General features: G+C 41.0%; 2 protein-coding genes across 4 annotated transcripts in view; one reads left to right on the top strand and one right to left on the bottom strand.

The window, feature by feature from the left end:
• Window positions 1–38: 38 nt before the first annotated feature.
• C4H17orf58 (chromosome 4 C17orf58 homolog) lies at window positions 39–4,990 on the top strand. The gene is made up of 4 exons (XM_055575494.1): window positions 39–114; window positions 2,404–2,940; window positions 3,173–3,364; window positions 4,032–4,990. The coding sequence occupies exons 1-4, from the start codon at window positions 39–41 to the stop codon at window positions 4,220–4,222; spliced, it is 996 nt and encodes a 331-aa protein (XP_055431469.1). The 3' UTR covers window positions 4,223–4,990.
• Window positions 4,991–7,158: 2,168 nt separating this feature from the next.
• Window positions 7,159–20,073, bottom strand: part of BPTF (bromodomain PHD finger transcription factor) — a 135,828-nt gene continuing 122,913 nt past the window's right edge. For all 3 annotated transcript variants that reach the window (XM_055575491.1, XM_055575490.1, XM_055575493.1), the window contains 4 exons: window positions 19,399–19,591; window positions 18,378–18,462; window positions 15,212–15,398; window positions 7,159–10,078 (listed from right to left, as the gene is read on the bottom strand). In XM_055575491.1, the coding sequence (XP_055431466.1) occupies window positions 10,042–10,078; window positions 15,212–15,398; window positions 18,378–18,462; window positions 19,399–19,591 (502 nt within the window). In that variant the 3' untranslated portion in view covers window positions 7,159–10,041. The remainder of the gene's footprint in view (window positions 10,079–15,211; window positions 15,399–18,377; window positions 18,463–19,398; window positions 19,592–20,073) is intronic.

The following is a 20,073-nucleotide window of genomic DNA, read 5'->3' as shown; positions in this document are numbered from 1 at the left end:
AGGCTCAGTTTTAGAGCCTGGGAACCGTGTCTACAAACATGACAGCTAGAGCTTTCTGGCTCCTCTGTTTGATCGTTGGATCTTCTCCCGAAGCCCCAGTGGCGGAGAGAAAAGGTAAGATCGATGAAACGCTGAGCCCTGGGAGAGGGGCTGGAATCCGGGGGCGAGGTGCGGAGAGCGCGCGACGAAGGGAGGGACGAGAAAGGGGTCAGGGCTGACCAGAGACTCCAGGTCCGTGTTCGTGTTTGAAAGGAGCAAAATGTGTCCCCAAGATTGTGTGTGTCTTGGCAGCCTTTTCGGAATGAAGCCAGTTGTTCAGCTACTGAAATGATCTCGAGCGAGCCTGGCAGGCTGGAGAAAACTTTGCATGTTAAGTAGTTGCTCCATCACAGAGGAGAGAAAGTGTCAAAAGGGGTCGTGGCGCGCCTTTCGGAAGCCTTGCGGGCCGGGCTCGCGGGACGCGGCGGGCGGCGGGCGCCCCAGGAGCTCGGGGTCCGCCCTGCGCCCGGGTCCGCGTCCTGCCGGCGATCGCAGGCGCTGGGTGCGCCCCGCCGCGGCTGGGGGCGGAGGGAGCCGAAATCGGACCTCTCTTCCCTCTCCTTGCAGCCCCAACCAATTGCCTTGGGACACCTGAGTCTTTAAAACACACAAAACATATACACACAGTTTCATGCATGAGATGGAAAATACTGAGAATGAAGAAACAAGAGGTTCTCTGCGGAGAGGTGTTTTTGTTTGGCTTTTATTTAGATGTTCTGTTCCATTCACTATCTCCGGGAAAAATAGCTTCCGCACCTCGCAGGGCAATTTACTTTGGGTTATTTTTCCACATGGAAATTGAATTACTTCAGTGGCATTTAACCCAAATATCAGACAATCTTTCCCATGACAACAGATGGTGATATCAATGGGGAAGCAGTTGTGAGGTCAACAGTTGACAGTCAGGAATTGGATATCCACCAGAACTTTATTCAGCTGTGTATGGGCAACGTTGAACATAATGAGTCAGAATCAACCTCTCTGCAAAAACATGAACTGTAACCGGCGATTATTGCTGGCTGAAAGCTGATTTTAAGGGAGATTGTCAATTTGGCAAGATAAATCACTTGAAATGAAGATTGTCAATTTGGCAAGATAAATCACTTTAAATCAAGTGTTGCAAGAACTGCAAAGGGGGCAGGCCAAGCATTTCGATGCCAGAGGAGAGAAATACTGAAAACCAGCCGTTAAAACAATAGAAAAAATAAAGACAGGCTCTTGTGCCCGCTTGGAGGGCACTGGGACCCAGGCAAAAGGGGGAGGTGATATTGTGTAACTGGGCATGGAAAGTTGCCCAGCTTCTAAGCTGGCTGAAGTTTGCTCACCAACCTGCCTGCAGAGCTGGGGAAAAATCACTAATAATTTCAAAAATTTGTTTTCATGCCATGCCATTTAGGAGCTTTTTCTCTACCACGAAAATGATGCGGGGCGGGGGGAGGGGGGCATGTAAGGGATGTGTGTCACACTTAACCGGGGGCTTCTGCCTCCCAGCCACGCTTTAAACGTCTTTCTAAGCTGTGGTTTACTAATAAGTGGTGTCCAAGAAGCCAGATAAAAATCCACTCACAAATGCTCGATTCTGCGGAGACCAAGATGACAGTGTAAACACGGATGGGAAAACCAAATAGTTCTGTTGTCAGGGGCGCTTAAACAATTAGGAGAACCTGTAATATGAGACCTTTCCCCCTGGGGTTTGCTCTCGGTACTTTCTCAACAAACTGTACATAGCAGAAAGGCGGATGTTTATATATATATTAAAGAAAGGGCAAAAAGAGTTTGTTATTTAACCAGAGTTGTCAGTTGTGTTTAGTCCTAGAACAAATAGGTTGTTGTAATTTTAAAAGCTATTGATTTAGACAGGGTCCTTAACAAAATGAAATTTTCCCATGTGGTGAAAAAAATGTTCTTAGTTGTCCTCGTTCTCACAGGGCGAGACCCTCATCTGGGTCTTCCTGTGAGGCCTAGGAAACCCGTGCTCATCAGAAGCTGGGGCGTCTTTCCTCTCCTAATTGGGGGCGCCTTCCTCTCCCCCTCCGGTTCTCTTCGCTTCATTTCCAGGTCCCCGCTCGCAGGTGTATGGCTCTGTTAACACTGTCCATCTCCTCCCTCCCCCGCCCCACGTCAGCCTCTCCTCCGCAGCCTCATCTCCTTCCTCAGTCTCCCCGGCCTCACCTCGCTTCCCCTCCTCTCGGCCTCTCTCCCTTCTTCTCGGCCTCTCCCCTTCCCTCCTCCCCTTCCCTCCTCTCACAGTCTCCTCTTTGCCCCCCTCCTCTCGACCAGCCCCCTCCACTGCCCTCTCCTCTCAGCCTCCCCGGCCTCTCCTCCCTAATGGCCTCCCCGGCCTCTCCTCTTCTCTCCCTACAGCCTCGCCGCCACACAGCCGGAAGCCCGACCCCGGCGGAGGCCCGAGTGCGGAGATGCCTGGGCCCCGGGCGCTGCCAGTCCCCGAGGCCCCGCGGCGGCCGCGCACGGCCGAAGCCGCTCCCCGTGCCTGGTCAGACCTGAGGCGCCGGAAGCCCCCGCCGCCCGCGGAGAACCGGGCGGGCTTCCGGGAAGCCGCGCGCGCACCCGCCGGCCCGCCGAGCCCGCGCCTGGCGCAAGCGGAGAACCGCGCGTCACCGCGCCGCCAGCCGGCACTGGGGGATTCCCCGCGGCGCGCGCGCGCCCGGGCCCCGCGCCTCCCGGCAGTGCGGCCTTCCGCGCGCGCCGCCGAGATCCCCGCCGGCCCCGCCCACCCCAACCGGCCGCGCGCCGCCGCGCCGCCCCCGGAACCCGCGCCCGCGCCGCCGCCGCACCTCGGCGCGCTGCAGGGGGAGGACGCCGAGCCCGGCGCCGAGCCCTGTGCGCGCGCCTGCAGGGCGGACTTGGACGAGCGCGAGTCCTACTGCGCCAGCGAGTTCGGTGAGTCCCGCTCGCAGCTCCTCCCGGGCCCGGGCGACCGAGCTCAGGCCACGGGGCGAGCCTTTCCGAGCCGAGAGCGCCGGGCTGTGGCCCGGGGCCCCTAAACCAAACCCTAGAGAAACCCACCCACTCGGTCTTTCAAGACCCAGAGATTTGTAAGAAACGCACTGGGGGGAGAGAAGAGGATGTGAGCGCTATGCATTTCTCCAAACTCTTTGTTTTTTGAAAGCAGCATTGAACGGAATCGTGCATGATGTAGACGTCCTCGGCACAGGGATCCGGCTGGTGACTCTCCTGGTGGACCGAGACGGGCTGTACAAGATGAACCGCCTGTACATCACTCCGGACGGGTTTTTCTTCCGAGTCCACATACTAGCCCTAGACTCCTCTAGTTGCAATAAGCCATGTCCAGAGTTTAAGCCAGGTATTGAAACTGACCGAAGGGACCATTTTGAATATGCACTTTATGCCACTTTGTAACTTGTATATGCCACAGTTCGGTCCCTATCGGTCATCTCAGTACCATTTTTTTTGGGGGGGGGGGGAAGGGTATTCTAAAATGAATAGAATTTAGACAAGTATCACTTCGGCCACTCTGTGATTTAAATTCCATCAGCGAACACCCCCTCCCGGCTCCTCTGGTTAAGGATGGGAACTGCGCGCGTTGGCACAAAGCAAGTCACTATTTGTTGACAAGTGGAGTGAATGATCGAACACAGTTGCCAGAAGGCATGCCTAAGGGGCTGTTTAAACTGTTTATAGTCGTCTTTGCGGGGGCGGGGGGCGAGTAATGCCTACTCCTACGTCTTTCTAGAAACGTGCTCTGTAAAATCTTGCTGGTACTGTTGTGATTAGAACCTTTGTTCCTAGTGTTGGCTACTAACAGCCTGAGAATCTGATTGTAAAGGTCACTCAGCTGTTTCCACCTGTTGTCTGAGATCTGAATGTCTGAGATTCAGCAAGTGCAGCAAGATCGTAGATTCAAGCTATAGGCATGTCTTAAAGGTGTTACGTTTTCTTATTGTTACATGGCACTTGAAAGATAACTATACCTTTATATTTTGGCTTTTTTTTTTTTTTTTTCCCTTCAGGCAGCAGATATATTGTGATGGGCCACATCTACCATAAGAGAAGGCAGCTTCCTACAGCTCTGCTTCAGATCCTGAGAGGGCGCCTTCGCCCAGGAGATGGACTACTCAGGAGCAGCAGCAGCTACGTGAAAAGATTTAACCGAAAAAGGGATGGGCAAGTGCAAGGGGCAATTCACGCCCAGTGCATCTGAAACACACCAGCTGGGCATTTCTGGATCTGAAATTTAAATTCTGCAACAAGACAGGAAAGGCCTTATCATCATATAATGGGATTTTCCTTTAGAAAGGGCACATAGTCCCTTTAGGAACTATTTGAAAGTCCCAACTCTCATCTTGAAGTCACTGTCTTATTTACAAAAGGCTTCTTAAATGGTTATGCTTCTGAGCTCCATGGCGGGGTTATTCAACGGGTGTGCCAGTTCTTCACACAAGCTCAGCTCACTGACCTGTCCAGTTAACAGATCACTGCTTCATGTTGTTTATTTTTAATTATTTTAATTTAAATACATTCTTCAGTAGAAATAGTTCACAAAAACATTTGCTTGATCTTAAATATACAATTCCAAGTAGTTTATATCATGTATCAAACCAGATTTTATACTAAAACCGTCACATTTTAAATTCTGTACATAACAGTAAGTGCACTAGTCAGACGTATGAAATGTCATTTAGATCACATTTAGATCAAACACTAAAGTTGGAGCCCAAGACAAGTATTGAAGTTTTCCACTTAAGAGTACCGAAGGTCTTATGTCAAGCAAACAGGTGTTCCTGATGTACCAAAATACAAGATACAGTTTATTTTCACGCCTCCCAGGTTCTAAAATCCTGTGTTTTGTGCCATACTGGCAGCTATCCCAATGCCAAACATATTCTGGGTGTATCTGATGTCATTTTTCTATTAAGACCAAGTATCATGTTTGTGTTTGTAAAGCAGTAAATCTTGCTGTGAAATCAGATCTTGGATGCACCTGGTTTTTTTAGCCTCACTGAGCCCCAGAAGGTTTGGGAAAAAAGCATTTCTCAAACTCACTCTTACTCCCCAAACCCTGGAACCAGTATTTAATGATGGCTTGCAAGCATGTGAATCTTAAACGTTTTCCAGCTAGCTTGAAAAATAATCACGAACTGAATTTATTATTGATTTTATATCTGAGCCCACAAAGACATTAACTGTTTGTTTTTTCCCCCAGAAGACCAAGCTGTGCTTTAGTTAATCTGAAATTGTGAACAGAGACACTGATAATCCTTGAAGGTGACTGCCTAAAGAAAAGTAACTGCACTGAAGAGAAAAACAGCACATTTGGTTTCCAAGGAGATGCACTGGAGTTCAAGCTCTGTCAGTTTGTAATGGCCTCAAAGCAGCATCATGTACACACAGGATGTCAGGACAGCACAGTGACTATACAGCCTAAAACATCTCTGCCTGTGATAAGATACTGTTACCTTATTTGTCCCAAATGAGGCAAAAAGTCAAGAGGCTCTGACTATTCTGTGGTAAAGCATTAACTAAAGGATTTTTAGAGAGTTTGCTGAGAATGAGTTTTGCCCAAGCTTATTAAAAATTATCCTAGAATTGCCTCTTGGGAATCCACTGCATTATTACATGAACCATTGACAGATTATAGTATGCAGTGAATGAAGAGCTTCTGGATTAGTTTTCTTTAGGACAGAAATTAAGACAGAAGTAGCACCAGTCACAAAAACCAAAGCTAAACTTGTAAATGTCAAATGGCTAAGTGGTGATCCCAAGTAACATGGTGGGGAAGATTACAATGTGACCAAATAAATGATTAGTTGGATGGTCAGATGTTAGAGTATAAAGGGAAGTATTATAAATAGCTCTGGTTTAAAAGAGAGGTGGAAAAAATCACTTTTATGTAAGACTGAGGGTTAGGGTTTGATTAGATTGTTAATAGTTTGAGACGTTTTGAAATCACACACCAGTCACTTAGAGGTCACATGGTTAATGTGGCAAACACAAGCATGTCAACTTTTTAGAAACTGCCTTGTTAAAACTAAGGCAATCATTCAAGACCAAGTTTGCAGTGAAAGACAAGTGAGGCTCAGGTGAGGTCAAAAAGTGGTCTGTGTGGGGATATGAACGGGAGGCAGTGAAGAACAGACTGGTAATTCCAGGTTAGGCAAAAAAGTTTACAAAGAATCTCAATATGTCAGTACTTTGGACACAATCTTTGAATTTTATGGAAAATTTTAACTTGCAAATTTACTGTAGTTCTGAACCCTTCTGTCCTGTTGATAAGATTTTTCTTAGTATATTGGTTTGTGCTCCAGAGACTAAAGGATCTTGGGCACCATACTCTGTTGCCTTCAAGAGGAACTCAAAACATTCCTCCTTCAATTAAACTGTTGGAGCTCAAGCAGAAAAAAAGTGTTTTGATAGCGAAAGGTTCATAAAACATAACACACTTTAGTACTAGCTTTTAACTCTTAAAGACATCACTTGGTACTATTTATGTTTTTCTCAAAATAATTTTTAAGGTTCATCAAACACAGGTATTTGCAAACACCTAAAAACTGACCTGGCCCTTCCCAGGTGGCTCAGTGGTAAAGAATCCACCTGCCAAGCAGACGTGGGTTCAATCCCTGGGTTGGGAAGATTCCCTGGAGAAGGAAATGACAACCCCTCCTAGGATTCTTGCCTAAGATATCCCATGGACAGGGGAGCATGGGCAGGCACGGGTTCCATGGGGTTGCAAAGTGGTGGACAACCACCACTACCAAAACCTGACTCACTGCCTACAATGGTAACTTCAATTTCAGGTGGACTTTATCATTTTAAAACTATAGCCCTTATTTCTTTAGTTGAATCTGGTCCAAATCGGATCAAGAGGGGTGTGATCTAAGAAATGTCTTGTGGTCTCTTATTCCAAGTATCCAAAAGTACTTTGTGTTCATTTCACTAAAAACCTTTCCCCAAGTACTTGTAAGACGTTACTTTGTTCCTGAGAGGCCACCATTTTCATTTTAAGGATGAAATCTGACCCTCATGGGTAATGGCCTCAGTCATGAGGCTAAGTGTGTAGATTTAAGAGGTCATCACACTGGCTCTGTAGTATCAGAAACACAAAGATGTAGGGAGTTTGCCTAACAAATGAACAGAAACAGGGAAAGAACTTTTTATTTGCAGATTCCAGGAAGGTAGATTACAAACAGCAGCAAATTTCAGCATCTCTTTAATAACACTCTAGGCCACTTGAAATATAAAAAATTGTTTTACTTTAGAAAATATCTCTGCAAGTTCACTTTTTAACTACCACAGGACATTAACTAAAATACAAATCCTGCAGAGTTTGGGTAGGAGAAAAAAAAACCTTACCAATATTATGAAAATACTTTTTATGAAATGGTTTCAAGGATTGTGAACTTGGCAGATGAAATATAACAAGCATTGAAAATACTTCTAGCCAAGGAAATTGTTGATGCAAAGTAAACATATGTCTATATGTATATACACACACAAGTCCAAAGGCTGGGTAGAAAAACCCTAACAGTATAACAAATGTGCATTCTAGCACTTGGATTATTGAAAGCAAAACAGTTGTATTATGTATACTTTATTGAGTAGCAGAAGCTTATCAAATACTCATAGAAAAGCAGCTTTTGAAACTCATTTATGTGTATATAAGAAGGCGTGTTTTCCCAAAAATTACTTTTCAAAGACTAAAGCTCTGTAGTTGATAAAACTATAAAATGTCTATGTATTTATATGGTGATAGAAATCACAAGAGGCTTTATACTATTAAATACACTTATGAAATTAACATCTTCCTGGTCCAAGGATTCCCACAAAATTTACCATTTTTGTACAATTTGGCAATGTCAACATCTACAGAAAATATATTAACCAACCAACCAACCACTGTTTCATTAGGAACTGCACCAAATCCAACGTCAAAAACATTACTTTATTTTTCTAGGATGAAATGTCCTATTACGTACAAAAAGAATTGCCGTTTAAATTTGCCACAATCTGTTAAAAACATAGCAATCTATTGCCTACAGATAGGAAAGTTCTTGCCGCAACGTTTTAAGTGATTAAGCCCATATATATCTATATATATATGAATAAATAGTACAGAAATACTGTGACGTGATGAGATGCAAAATAATTTCATAATTCATTAAAATGTAGGATTCTTCCATCAGCACAGTGCATCCAATATGTAACATTTTTTTGAAAAGCAAAAGGACAAAATAACCTATGTTTGACTACTTCCATGTTAATATTTTAAGCAAAAACTTTGTTTCCATGTTTTCAATGTTGAACAATTAGTCTCTTTAGTTTGTAAGTAAAAGTGACATTTTTATGTACAAAAAGGAATGGGCTTCATTAGATAACATTAACCCAGAATAACTTGTACACCTGAGCCTGTAATAAGAAATAATTGGGAACTGTAGTAACGTCTTTCTTTTAAGAAACTAAGGTCTGGGAAGGTTTTGCATAGCAGGGTGATATTAAACAGAGGAAACTTAAAAAACAACAATTAGATAAAATTCCAGAACCTGGTAGGACAAAGCTAATATGAATTAGTGCAAAATCTAGTAAAATTTTTGCAAAGCTGCATAAACCAACTATGGCAGATCTCACAGAAGCGATTTTGACAATGTAGAAATACGACATGTAAGATTAAAACACAAAGGAAAAACATGCAAACTACACCTTCCTCTGAGGTTTCCCTTTTCCCCCTACTGCTTACACTACTTTTTCTTACGTGGGAAAAAACCCCAAACAACTCAACCAACCAACAAATACAGAGAGGATGAAGTCATTAAAAAAAAAAATGCCCTTCATAAAGTATCAGTAGCAGTCTGTAAAGGGTAATCTGCCTGGTATCGTAAAACGTACAGACGAAGGCAACATGTATTTTGTCACATTATCTTTTTTTTTTAATCAGTCTGATCAATTGATGCAACAGGATTAGCACCGTTGAATATTTTTCTTTGACATGATGACAGTGGGCTGGGAATTGTAAAATTTAGGAGCACTACTGCCCTGGAGAAATCCAGGTACAATCAGATCCTTCGGCCTTTTTATTTTTCTACCTTGTAGCCCTCCCTTTCCCCTCAAAAGGCTTACGGAGAATCATTAGCGCACATTCAAAGACACCATCTGTGGGAGAAAAATGATCTCCATTTATTTTGTTTCATATACATCCATAGTTGAATTTTAATACAAAAAGAAAAAAAATTAGAATCTGACAAATGTTTACAAACAAGATACCTTCAAATAGATTTTACTCATTTTAGCCTGGTGCAGAGTAAATGACAAATTGTTCTGTTATATTCAAGGCAACAGAGTCTGTAGTCCAGGACCACTTAGCCCAACCTTTATGCAAGCTTAATTTTTATCTACTATGAACAATAAACTCATTGTTGATTCCCAGTTGTGTGTGTGTGTGTGTGTGCACATGTGTACATAGCAGCTCCTTTCATAGAAAGAAAAGACATCTAGAGGTCGTCTTGTACTTTTACCTACAGGAATCATGATAAGATACAGAATGGATTACATGTAACCGGGGCTGGATTTTATAAGAAAAAATAATTAGCTGACAAATGAGGGCAGCAATAAAAAAGCGTCTTTTTTGCAACAATAAATAAATACAGTTGAAAGTTTTCTGCGAGACTCTAAACCAGCTTCTTCACTGAAGAGCAGACGTGGCATTTCCATGGAGTTACACTTGACCCCATATTATCTTTTTTTTTTTCTTGCTTTCTTTTTTTTCAATAAACAAAGTTTTCCCGCTTCTGCCACAATAGTAAAACCATTTGATCTTGACAAGATAATGGTGTCGTTGACTTTGCTTTTCCCTTGTCCGTTGGACAAAATTGGCCAAGAATATAATTGGACTGTTATGACCAATAAAAACGAAGTTTAGGTCAAGTCTTGTCAGGATAACCTGACTAAAAACATCTGGCTCCTTAATTTTAAAATAGTTCAGACAACCAGATTCTTGCTGTGTTTTATGTTAGGTTAACACGCTGAACTTTAAGAAGCTGTAGACTGCAGTTTGTTGTTATGAGACCTACAGAATACAGAAAAAAGGGAACAATTAAGCACCCTTCATTTTTTAAAACAATGATGCTTTATGTGGATGCCAAGGTCAGTCTGTCTGGGGAAAGCAGCCATGTTCTTTCATTCACCCTTGGCAAGCAAATATATGAAAACAAGTAAGAAATTAAACAAGTAACCTATAATATTAAAATTTTTCATGGTACACTAAACATGATAATTCACTGGAAAAAGCCAATATTTTTGAAAAAGGAATATATATATAATATATGTATATATTTGTCCAATACAACATTTTTAGCCAAAGGGACAAATAGAAACATTTACAAAAGCATTACCATTGTGGTAAAAGATGTGGATACCTATGTGTGTGTGTGCTTATTTACATTGAGTTGGGAAGTATGAAGGAAAATAATACTAAAAGGAGAGAAATAACAGTATTAAAATCACAGGTTTTTCTATTAAAGTTCAGAAAGTCTCCTTTCTAGTTTCACAGTTTTATTAACAACTTCTGTTAGTAAACCAAATTACTGCACAGTTATCAAGTATGTACTACTGCGATAGTGTATATAAATACAGTCTTCCAGGAGTTTACAATTCTTAAATACATTGTTCAACATGGCTGCTAGAATAAAGTGTTTACTACTATACATCTTTTTTTTTTTTAAACATTAAAAAATTATATTAACTAATCTGAACTCTGGGGGGCAATTTTGAATTAGGTAATCACGTGGTACAATAAAAGAAAGAGTGACCCCAACATCCAGTTCTGATTCCAGTTAAAAATTCAGACTAAAGATATCACAATCTGTAAGAAAAGAAAGAACACGGATGATAAAAATGATGAATTGTAACAGAGAACAGTTACGAAAATAATGCTGGAGATTGCAAATTAAAAATGGGGAAAATATGGCAAAGGAAACACTGGAAATCCATAAATATATAAAATTTCAAAGATTGGCTACATATATGTTTCATTCTGCCCTAAACTCAACAAAAGTTCCCTAATATCACTTCACATTTTTTTTTTTAACATAAGCAAGACTTGGGCAGAGTCCTCAGTTGACTTCTGTGTTCTTCAATAAAGATCATATAAGCTAGAATATAATTAAATAGCTATAGAAAGTACTCGGGGGCAAGCTCTCCTGAGTGGTCCCTTCACTGTGAAGACCCAGCCTTTATGTCTCCTTTCCTTCCCCCAATTCTCTACTTTTGTAGCAGGCCCACCTCATCAGCAGCTGCTGCCACCCCTACTCGGCTGGGATTCAAATCCCCCAGCTTCCACCAAAGGGTAAACTAAAGCCTTTTCAATTAAAAAAAAAAAAAGCAGTTTCAGAAATTCAGCTGGAGTATAAACTACATAACGTAGGAAGCACAAAGCACAGAGGGCTTATAGTAAGTTTCAACCTAAAGTCTGGGCTGCCTGAGAATTCCTTGGAACTTTCAGTTCTTGGGTAGGGAGATTTCTTACACTGCTATTTCTTACTTTATCAACTTTGCATTGTTTAAATTGTTATGGCAAATGGGAACTGGGCTTATGTAACCATTTTCCCTTCTCCCTTCTTGAGTACAAGTTTTATTTCTCAGTAATTTAAATCTTTCCACGCTTTGTCTGCAGACTGATTATAAAAGTTGAAAATCAATGTGCCATTTACATTATTGTGACTATATAAATATTTTTCTCTGTAGCACCTACTCTTTCCCTAAGAGGGCATTCTTAGTAACCTATACAACTTTTTTCCTTTCATGGAGTTTCTGATTGCCTTTCATCACCCCCCCCCCCCACTTACATTCTTAAGTTATCTAATGTATGAATCATTTTTTCCCTCCAGACACATCCCTCCTTGGGAGTGCTCCATTCTCCTGCTTCAATTTGCAGTGCCAGCTGCATGGGCCTGCTGTACAAATGCCACTCTGGGTCAGAGTCATTCTCTTAGCTTTCCTGAAATCCAAGGTCTTTCGTTTTTTTGATTTGCTTCTTCTTTTTTTGTTAATGCACATCTTAAAATAACTTGCTAAGAAAGGATGCAAGGGAAAGAAGCTCTTTCTGAGTCCTTATATGACCTGAAAACATACTTATTCCGCCTCCACGTGTGACTGTTTGGCTGGACACAGGTTTCATTTTCCCTCAAACTTTTTGATTATATTCTTCCATTCCTCTCTAGAGTTCTGTGTTGTTAGAGAAAAGTCTGATACCAGTCTAATTGCTATTACTTTACAGGAATTTTAACCTCTTTAGAAGCTTTCAGATAGAGCTTCTTCTATCCCTGGCGTCTGGAGATTTCAGTTATGGGTATGTGTGGAATGGACTAGTTACGGAAACGTGGAATGGACCTTTCCCCACTTGTCTGGCTGGCTTACACGTTTACCAGCCATTCTCATCCCTCCACAGCTCCCACCCAGCTGCACCTCCCTGCCCCACAGAACAGGAGCTCCATGGCAAGCCGCCATATTCAACATCTGATGCACAGCAGTGGCTCAACAGCCACTCGCTGAACGAACGGTTCTGCTTACATACAAAGCTGTCTGCATCTCACCAGCTCAGGGAATTTTTCTTAGTAGTCCTCTGGTAATTTCCTCTCCTCTGTCTTCTCTGTTATTTCTGAAATTTCCATTAAGTGAATACTGGATATTCCATAACACTTTTTTCTTCATATTTTTCACCTCCTTGTCTTTTTGTTCTTTACATTGAGAGTGTCTTGATTCAATGTGTGCAGTAAGTTTGTAAAATTTCTAGTTACTGTTTTTTCTTTCAGATTATTCTTTATTTCTAATATCCTGTTCACCATTTTACAGATGCAGTATCTTCTAAAATTTCGCTTGGGACATGATTTAGAGGCTTGCTTTGTTTTTTAAGGTTCTCCTTTGACTTCTCTGGAATCTTTTTTTTTTGTTGTTACACCCTAACCTTTCACCTTGGCACTGCAGGCTTTCCTCACATATCTGGCTATCCGTAACTGTCTGTTCCCGCTTAAGAGTAAGTTCACAAACTTGATGGGTGCCTGGAGAACCCTGTGCATATGTATGCAGCTTACTAACTGGCGGGCTTTGCTTTAGATCAGAGTTTTCAATCTCAACACCACTGACATTCTGGAGCTGGGTAATTCTTTGCTGTAAAGGCTGCAATGTCCGGTCCAAGTGTGGGATGTTCAGCAGCATCTCCAGCCTCTACCTATTAGATGTCAGCACCACTTACCACCTCCAAGTGTGACAAACAGCAGTGTCTCCAGGTATTGCTAACTATCCCTTGTAGGCTGAGGGTGAGCAAATTACCCTGTTGAGAGCCCCAGTGTTAGAATAAGGGGAGCCAATCCTTCAGGGATCAGGGGATTTTACTCTGGGTCCCATTCTCTTCTGTCTACTCTAGCTCTCTGCCGATGGTTTATTCTGTTTCTTTGGAGAAAAATCCAGTGTTCTTCCAGTTTTTCAGGCCTCCTACAAGGTCTGCACACAGGGGTCAATGAGGGTGACTAGCCTGGATACATTGGAGAAGGAAATGGCAACCCGCTCCAGTGTTCTTGCCTGGAGAATCCCAGGGACAGGGGAGCCTGGTGGGCTGCCGTCTATGGGGTCACACAGGGTCAGACATGACTGAAGTGACTTAGCAACAGCAGCAGCAGCCTGGATACAGATCTTCAGCTAACGCTTCTCTCTTCCTACTCTCTCGCCTTCGATCCTGTTTCAGACTCTGTGTGTTGAAGGCTGCTGGGGTCCTACCAGTCAGCAGGCTGTCGCGTCTGCCGAGGAGCCTGCTGCAGGAGTCTGGCTGTGGCCTGCTTGCCTCCATCAGTCAGTGGCCTTCTGTCTGCTGTATTTCATGATTTGCTGAAATCTCATCAGCTGACTGACTTCTCCCATACTCTTTTCACCACTCTGAATTTATCTCTTTTTCTTCCTTTATTATTATTTTCCTGGGGACTCTGTCATATTCAGTAAGTCCTCTTCCACTTAAGTTTTCCAGCTAATGGGTTCACAGGCAACAGTAAAAGCGGGAAGGTTTTAGAGATTCTGTAACTCTCTTGGTTCATGGTCCACAAAGCCTCCCTACTGCTTTCCATCCTGCCTTGCCTAAAGTTTGTGAGTCTTTTGTTGAGAAGGTGACTGGGTTGTGCCTATCCTTAACTTTAAATAGATTGACTAAAGTACAGGTCTCAATCTACCTTGTTACAGGAGAAGGAGAGAAACAAAACACCCAGAAGATTCTCCTAAGAGAAAAATGACTAGAGATTCTTACACTTGGGTATGCAGAGTCCCTTGGAGTTCACTAGATAATACAGGTGCCCAGGCCCAGCCTAGCCAAGAGTTACCCAGGGAAGGTAGATTCTCTGACTACTTAGGAAGGATCAAACTAGTGGGCTGGTGGATGGGAGACAGTGAACAATGAATCCCAGGACTAGACTGGTGGCCGCTCTCAAAGAAAAGGAAAATGGGCCTCTGTTGGGAAGAAGAAAGTCACGGGCTTGGAAGGAGCAGGTACTGAAGGTCAGAAACAGAAGGCATGAGGTCAAAGCACCTGAATACCATACGAAGCTGTTCAATGCTTTTTATATGTTACTATAGATTCAAAGGGGCTTTCCTGGTGGCTCGGCTGGTAAAGAATGACCTGCAGTGTGGGAGACCTGGATTCGATCTCTGGGTTGGGAAGACCCCCTGGAGAAGGGAACAGCTACCCACTCCAGTATTCTGGTCTGGAGAATTCCATGGACTGTATAATCCATGGGGTTGCAAAGCGTCGTTGGACATGACTGAGCGACTTTCACAGGTTCGAAGAAAAAGTCTGTGGAATTAAAGTCTAGTTTTGCCCAAGGAAAAAAAATCCAGAAAAATAAAATTATTCATGATTTCAAAGACATCACAAACATAAATTAAGGAGAATGTGCTAAGATCCCCTCTTTATGGTCTTCCTCTTACTCTATCCTACAGAACAGTTATTTTTATACTTCTGTAAACTTAGTGAGAGCAAGAACTCTTACTGCTATCTTTGTATGTGGCCCGTGGCATTTAAGACATCTTACATTCTTTAAGCATTTGAAAAATGTTTTTTGAATTTTAGAAAGTGGCTCTAATTTTAAGTAGATCATACACAAATCTAGCCATTTCTCATTAGGAGTTGAATTGATTCAAAGCACTGAACACCCCTGCTTACCTGCTAGCCTTGAATCCTTTCAATTTCTGTACAAAGAATGATTCAAGAACTTCTGCACACTGGTAAAAAGGAGAGTCACTTGGATTGTAGTAACGACAATTATCAAAAATTTTGGTCATATCTGCTACAAATTCCGTCAGCTTTTCATAATATCTTCTTTGTACTCTTTCTTCCATGGTGGCAAGGTCTTAAAAACACAAAATGTAAAAGATTTTCAAAACCTTAAGGTCATTCCAATGTGAATACTGCCTGCAGTTCTGACAGACAAGAATAGGACTGACAGATAAACACAATTTCAAAACTAAATCTCAATAATTATTTCAGAATTGAGAAAATAATTTTGAAGTTCATTCAAAAAATAAAAGCTCAAGAGTATCTAAGAAATATTTGAACAATAAAAGTAATGGGAGAAGACAATCTATGAGAATTTAAAAAATCATAAAACTGTGATAATGAAAAGTGTGGCACTGTCCAAGATGATACAAACATTAATGGAACTGAATTTGAAACAGGAACAGACCTGACTGTATTCAGCATATGAATTTTACATATGCTGAGGATGTCATTTCAAGTAAGCAGAGAAAGGAAGAATTCATTAATAAATTGGGTTGGAGCAACTGCCTACCTATATTTGAAGAAAAATTCTATCTCATACTATATGCCAAAGTAACCTAGGTGGATTAAAATTTAAGGACAAAAATGAATGTAGTCAATCACTGAACCATGCATATAAAAGTAGTTAAAATGGCAAGTTTACGTTATACATATATTTTAATACACACACATACACATCTTTGATAGTTTAGGCGTATGCAGGTAGGGGAAAAAGTATAAACAGGAACAACTGTAAAAAAGGAGCCAGTCTGATAAAATTCCAAACAAAATTTGGGCACATCATTTTGTGCAGGTTATGTAAGCTAAACAGGAAGAGTGAATGCTTAACACAGCCCCCAGGACAGCGCCACAGTCAGAGTGCTTTAGAGTTCCAGGCAATCACTGATTGAGCAGCTGTAACAAAGTATGTGAGTAGGGTTTGGACATTTTATGATTTCATTTAATTTGATATTCCTTTAAAAAAGTATTGGGATAATATATAGGTAAGTCTTTACATATCTGGGGTAGGGGAAAAGGCTGAAAATACAACTCTAAAAGTAGAATTCATAATGATTAATAGATTTGAATTAAAAAATGTTAAAAACTATCTATGACCAAAAATTACCATAAAACTTTAAATATCCTTAGAATATAACTACCCCTTAAATAACACTGACAAGAGTATGAATATCTCCAGAACAAAATGGCAAAATATATAAATAGGAAGCTCACAGAGAAAAAGTTCAAACAGTAAGAACATCACTAGTTACTGAAGACAGGCAAAAACAGAGAGTCCTTCTTTCGTCCAAATTAGCAGAAACTAAAAGTCATAATATCAGACTATTAACACAGGCTACGTTTAAAGGAGGATGAGAGTGGTGGTAATTTACATTTCACTCCCTACATTTCTGTAACATCTGCGTTTGCACCTCAAACCTATCATTTTGAAATAAATATATGCAAAGAAAAAACGTTCTCAAGAGTGATAATGCTCAGTGTCTTCAGGGGTGCAGAGAAAAGGATACAGATATATGCCATCAGTGGAAAATGGTTCAACCTGCTGAGGCATAATTTGAACACACTTATCAGAAGCCTAAAAAGTATACATACCCTCTGACAGAGAAATTCTGATTCTAGAAATTTTTACCAAGAAAGCAAACAAGAACAGCGCAGATGCACAAAGATGTTTTACAGAAGTGTCATTTATAATAGCAAAAATTGCATACAACCAAAAAAAAATCCATTTTGGGGGAGGTGATTAAATAAATTATCTTAACTTCATACAATTAAAAACAATCTGGGGTCTATACCACAGCTGATGTGACAAAGCTACTGACTGACAAGTTTATAAAGTATGTTATAAAACATGATGATCCATATATATAACTCCATTTAAGAAAATAAAAGCTGCTGACCTTGTTGGCTCCTTCATACCCCTAGAAGAAACTATTTTCAAATTAGTCAATGTTTGTCCAGACATTTTCTATGCACCTTTAAATACATGTACATATCCTGAGAAAACACACTTGCTTACGGCTTAAAACCTAGCAATTACTCTGTAACTTTCATTTTTCTTTCAACAGTATATTTGGGAGACCTGTATATTATCTTTATGTACGTACCTACATAAAATGCTATTTATCTGGCTGGCATGAAAAAAAAGGAAAACGTTCTAGCTCTTCAAGAAAAGAACTGTGGTTAAATAAGTTAAGGCATAATCAATTTACAGACTATATAAAGCCATTAAAATTGTTACTGAAGATTAATGAAGATATATGAAGATTAATGACAGGAAGATGAATGCCAGACACATTTACTACATGATCTCAATTTTTTCCTTTTAAATATATATGATTTCAATTTACACACACACACACACAAAGAACATACCAAAATGTGAGAAAAAAGTGCATGCATCGAAAAGGCTTAGCTGCTATTGGAATATTTTCATCAGCTAGAATGAATCTTTTGGCAGTTCTGGAAGCTTTTATGTATGTTCTAACTTCTATAACTTCTTTTGCAGATAAACTATTTTTAATATAATCATCACCTGTAGCTGTTCATCTTAATACAGTCACTTGCAGCTGTTCCTTATTACTATTTTCATTTTCTGGGCAATGAAGCCATATTTTCTTGGATTTCTATCTTTGTTCTCCTTCAGGAAAAGATGAGGAAGAGGAGACAAGAAAGATGAGAGGTTCAAAAAGACCTCTATCTATTCAAGGATTTCACTCCTTATACAGCTACAGAGTATTCTGCTCATCCTTTAATTTGGCTACTCCTCTCCTGATGGTCATTTATTTCATTTTCAGTACTTTTGCAATTATAAACACTGCTGGGATGAACAACATGTGTGCATATATAAATCCTAAGGGATGAAACTGCTGGGTCCAAAGCTATATAGCCTTGAACTATAACATGTACTCCCCATTTATCCTACTACTGACTATACCAGTTTAGACTCCCACCAGTCCTGCTCAACACAGCCTCATGATGTATCGGTTGCATGGATGAAAAATGAAATAGCTGCTCAGACTTCTGAAAAAACTTCAAGTTCAACTCAAGCACTTACCCATAGGTTCCTTAATAACACCGTAATAATCTGGTGCGTCGTTAGGATCCACTGGTTCAAGGAAAGGCCAGGCCATCTTATGGGCCTATATTGATGAGAAAAAAGGCATCATTACTGTCAGGTAGAAATAAAAATCTCACCTAAGCTTCCCATCTGAGTTACTGTATCAGTCAGCCTTTAAACTTGGAGAGTCAGTTTTAAACTTGATGGATGAAATTACTTATACTTGGGACGACTTTTGCTCCAGTTACAAATGATCTCAGATGAACATGCTCTGTAATAATGGTGCTCAGAGGCCTGGGACCTTGCCCTGAGGGGGGCTGGTGGAGCACCAGCTTAGAAGTCAAGGAATCTGCCCTCTGGTCCCTACCTGATGACCTGCCCACTCAGCGATGCTGCCACTGCAATCACATCTGTTAAGTGGAGTGGGAGGGGTTCTAAGTGGGGAATGGTTACCTCTGCGGGCGAAGGATGTGGCAGAGGGATGAAGTTAAATAAGACGCAACCACATGATGAGACTACTGTTGCTTCAGTTCTTTCAATGTTTCTGATTATAACGACACAGGAGACAGTGTTGATCTAGCACTATGTCTGGAATACATCTCTAACACTTGCCAATCGTATAAGGCACCCCCACCTCCTTTTTATTTTTAATAAGAGAGGGCAGGCTTTGCCTCAAAGCTTTAGATAAGCATTTATATCTCACTAGAATTTAATCAAACTGCTTTTCAATCGATGGTATTAACAGTAAGGTAGTTTTCTTTAAAAATAAAATTTAGGCTAAAAAAAAAAATCAGTCATTTTAAACATGAGCATTAGCTAAACAACAGCTGAGCTAGCCTGTGGATCTGGTAAACCTCATGACAATGGCATGTGGAGGACTGAGTTCTGTGGAGCACTTCAGTGGGGATTGGTACATAATTAGGTCCTTGAAGATTGGAAAGGTCAAACCCCAGAAGTGTTTCCTAGGTCATGCTGGTTGACTTCATCTTTAAATGCTGCACAGAGAGTGGCTTCTCACCTGCAAAGAACGCAGCACCCTCTTCAGGCCCTCATAATCTTTCTCTGTGAGCGGCGTGAGCACCGTCATGGCATCCTCCGTTGACTGGCACTGTGGACAGACGTACTCGTCAATGAGCTCTGCCTCACTCTGCAAGATGCCAACGCAGCGCCCATGGTACCAATTCTGACACCGGTCACAGCCGATATAAAATCTGCAAGATCCGAAATGGAAATGTGAGTTCAAAACAGATGGGATGACATGACTTATAATTTACTTAAAAAAAATAATAATAAAACATGCATCTGAAAATATTCTAACCCTGGGATATAAAATAGTTTCAGTATTATAATTATTTTAATACTTTTGAAGATTGACATTCCAATGTGTTAATTTAGTATTTCCAATGTTAAGAACAAGCATTAAAGGTTTAAGAACACTGTCAAAATTGGAGAACCAATATGATAAAAAAAAAAAAAAAAAAAGTAGAACATTTAATTGACTTTAAAGCTCAAAACAAAATAAAGACAAAAATCTTTCAACTAATACCGTATCAAATGGGAAGCTGGTACTGGCCACCCAACTGGGAGTTCAAAATCCTAAAAGCTAATAACAGAGTCTCAGAGCTTATTCCCAAATTAGTGTTTTACTAACCTGCAATAAAGCACCATTTCAAAACACTGATAAAAGTCCAAA

Source organism: Bubalus kerabau, chromosome 4, assembly GCF_029407905.1.
Source record: "Bubalus kerabau isolate K-KA32 ecotype Philippines breed swamp buffalo chromosome 4, PCC_UOA_SB_1v2, whole genome shotgun sequence".
NCBI lineage: Eukaryota > Metazoa > Chordata > Mammalia > Artiodactyla > Bovidae > Bubalus > Bubalus kerabau.
This window is presented reverse-complemented; position numbering and strand designations above follow the sequence as displayed.